Genomic DNA, 2,029 nt, shown 5'->3' on the forward strand with positions numbered 1-2,029 from the left:
TTAATTATTTAATTAATTAATCGCGGTTCTTACATTCTCCCCACCAAATAAGAAATTTTGTCGCCAAAATTTAGTGATTACCTGAGAATAGCTCGGGATAATCCTTCCATATTTCGGACTCCAACTTCCAAGTATGCTCTTCCACTCCTGCTCTCTTCCAAGCAACTTTGACCAATTGAACTTCCTTTCCTCGCTGTTTCTTCACACTAGTCGTCAATACGCACCGATGTTACTTGAAATGTCAAGTTCTCCCTCAACTTGACCAACTCGGGCTTTAACACATGAGCTGCATCCGATGTGTACTTACGGAGTTGTGACACGTGGAATACGTCATGCAAGTTAGACAAGTGAGACGGCAAAGCTACTTGATATGCCACCGGCCCGTATTGCCTCAGAACCTCCATTGGTCCAATGAATCTCGAATTTAGCTTCTTGGTCTTAATGGCCCTTCCAATCCCAGTTGTCGGAGTCGGAAATACATGCTCGCCCACATCAAATTCCAACGGTTTCCTTCTCTGATCCGTATAACGGTCCCAACTTCCCGGTTGATCCAAGACACACGCCCTTAGCATATCTTTCATCGTCTGAATAGTCCGTTCCGATTATCCATCCGCTTGCAGATGATATGCCGTGCTGAGAGATAGCCTCGTACGTAAAGCTCTTTGGAAAGCTCCCCAAAACCTTGATGTGAATCGGGGATCACGGTCCGACACTATGCTCGATGGCATACCGTGCAACCTTACGATCTCCTTGATGTACAACCTTGCCAATTCCTCCATAGAGTAGTACATTCAAATAGGCAGAAAATGAGCGAACTTGGTTAAATGATCCACGATCACCCAGACTGTATCAAATCTCGACCTAGTCCTCGGTAAACCGGTCACAAAATCCATGCAATTCCTTTCCACTTCCACTGAGGAATCTCAAGTGGCTGTAACATTCTCGACAGTCTCTAGTGCTCTATCTTCACCTTCTGACACGTCAAACACTTAGATACCACTGTAGTTATGTCATTTTTCATCCCAGACCACCAGAGCATCTTCTTTAGATCGTAGTACATCTTTGTACTTCCTGGATGGATAGAAATCCCGCTATTGTGAACTGCCAACAACAACTCTTGTCTCAAACTTCTGACATCCGGCGCACAAATTCTCCCTTTATACCGCCATAACCCTTCATCATCCGTAGTAAACTACCATGCCTCTTCTTACCAGTCAGTTGGAACAACTTCTGAAGTTCTTGCTCATCTTGCTGAGACCTCTGAATCTCTGATTTAAATGTACTTGAAATCTGTAACTGGTTCAAACAAGCTCTTTCGGCAACTTCACCAATATCCAGCTTGAGATCTACAAACTTATTCACTAACTCCTCTTCCTTGATCCTCATCCAAGCAATTGTTAAAGACTTCCGACTCAATGCATCTGCCACTACGTTCGCCTTTCCAGGGTGATAACTTAGTTCAAAATCATAATCCTTGAGAAGCTCCATCCACCTCCTTTGACGCATATTTAGCTCTTTTTGATTAAAGATATACTTGAGACTCTTACGATCAGAAAAGATGCTAAACCTCACTCCGTACAAAATGGTGCCTCTATATTTTCAATGCAAACACAATCGCCGCTAATTCCAAGTCATGAGTTGTGTAATTTATCTCATGTGGTCTCAGCTGTCGCAATGCGTAAGCCACCACGTTTCGGTGTTGCATCAACACGCAACCCAAACCTTTCAGTGACGCATCACAATACACTTCAAACGGTTCATGCGGTTCCGGTAAAATTAAAACAGGTGCTGAAGTTAACTTTCGTTTCAAAGTCTAAAAACTTTTTTTACACTCCGACGTCCACATAAACGGTACCTCCTTCCTTGTTAACTTAGTCATTGGTAGTGCAACCCGAGAAAATCCCCTGATGAATCTTCAGTAATATCTGGCCAAACCCAAGAAACTCCTAACCTCAGTCACCGTAGTAGGTCTCTTCCATTCCATCACTGCCTTCACTTTTGAAGGATCTACGACTATTCCTCCTTTACT

General features: G+C 43.3%; 1 protein-coding gene across 1 annotated transcript; it reads right to left on the reverse strand.

Annotated features, from left to right (window-relative positions):
* Positions 1–206: 206 nt before the first annotated feature.
* LOC112748757 (uncharacterized) lies at positions 207–581 on the reverse strand. Its single transcript, XM_025797002.1, has one exon. The coding sequence runs from the start codon at positions 579–581 to the stop codon at positions 207–209; it is 375 nt and encodes a 124-aa protein (XP_025652787.1).
* Positions 582–2,029: the final 1,448 nt, after the last annotated feature.

Source organism: Arachis hypogaea, chromosome 15 (genome assembly GCF_003086295.3).
Source record: "Arachis hypogaea cultivar Tifrunner chromosome 15, arahy.Tifrunner.gnm2.J5K5, whole genome shotgun sequence".
Lineage (NCBI taxonomy): Eukaryota > Viridiplantae > Streptophyta > Magnoliopsida > Fabales > Fabaceae > Arachis > Arachis hypogaea.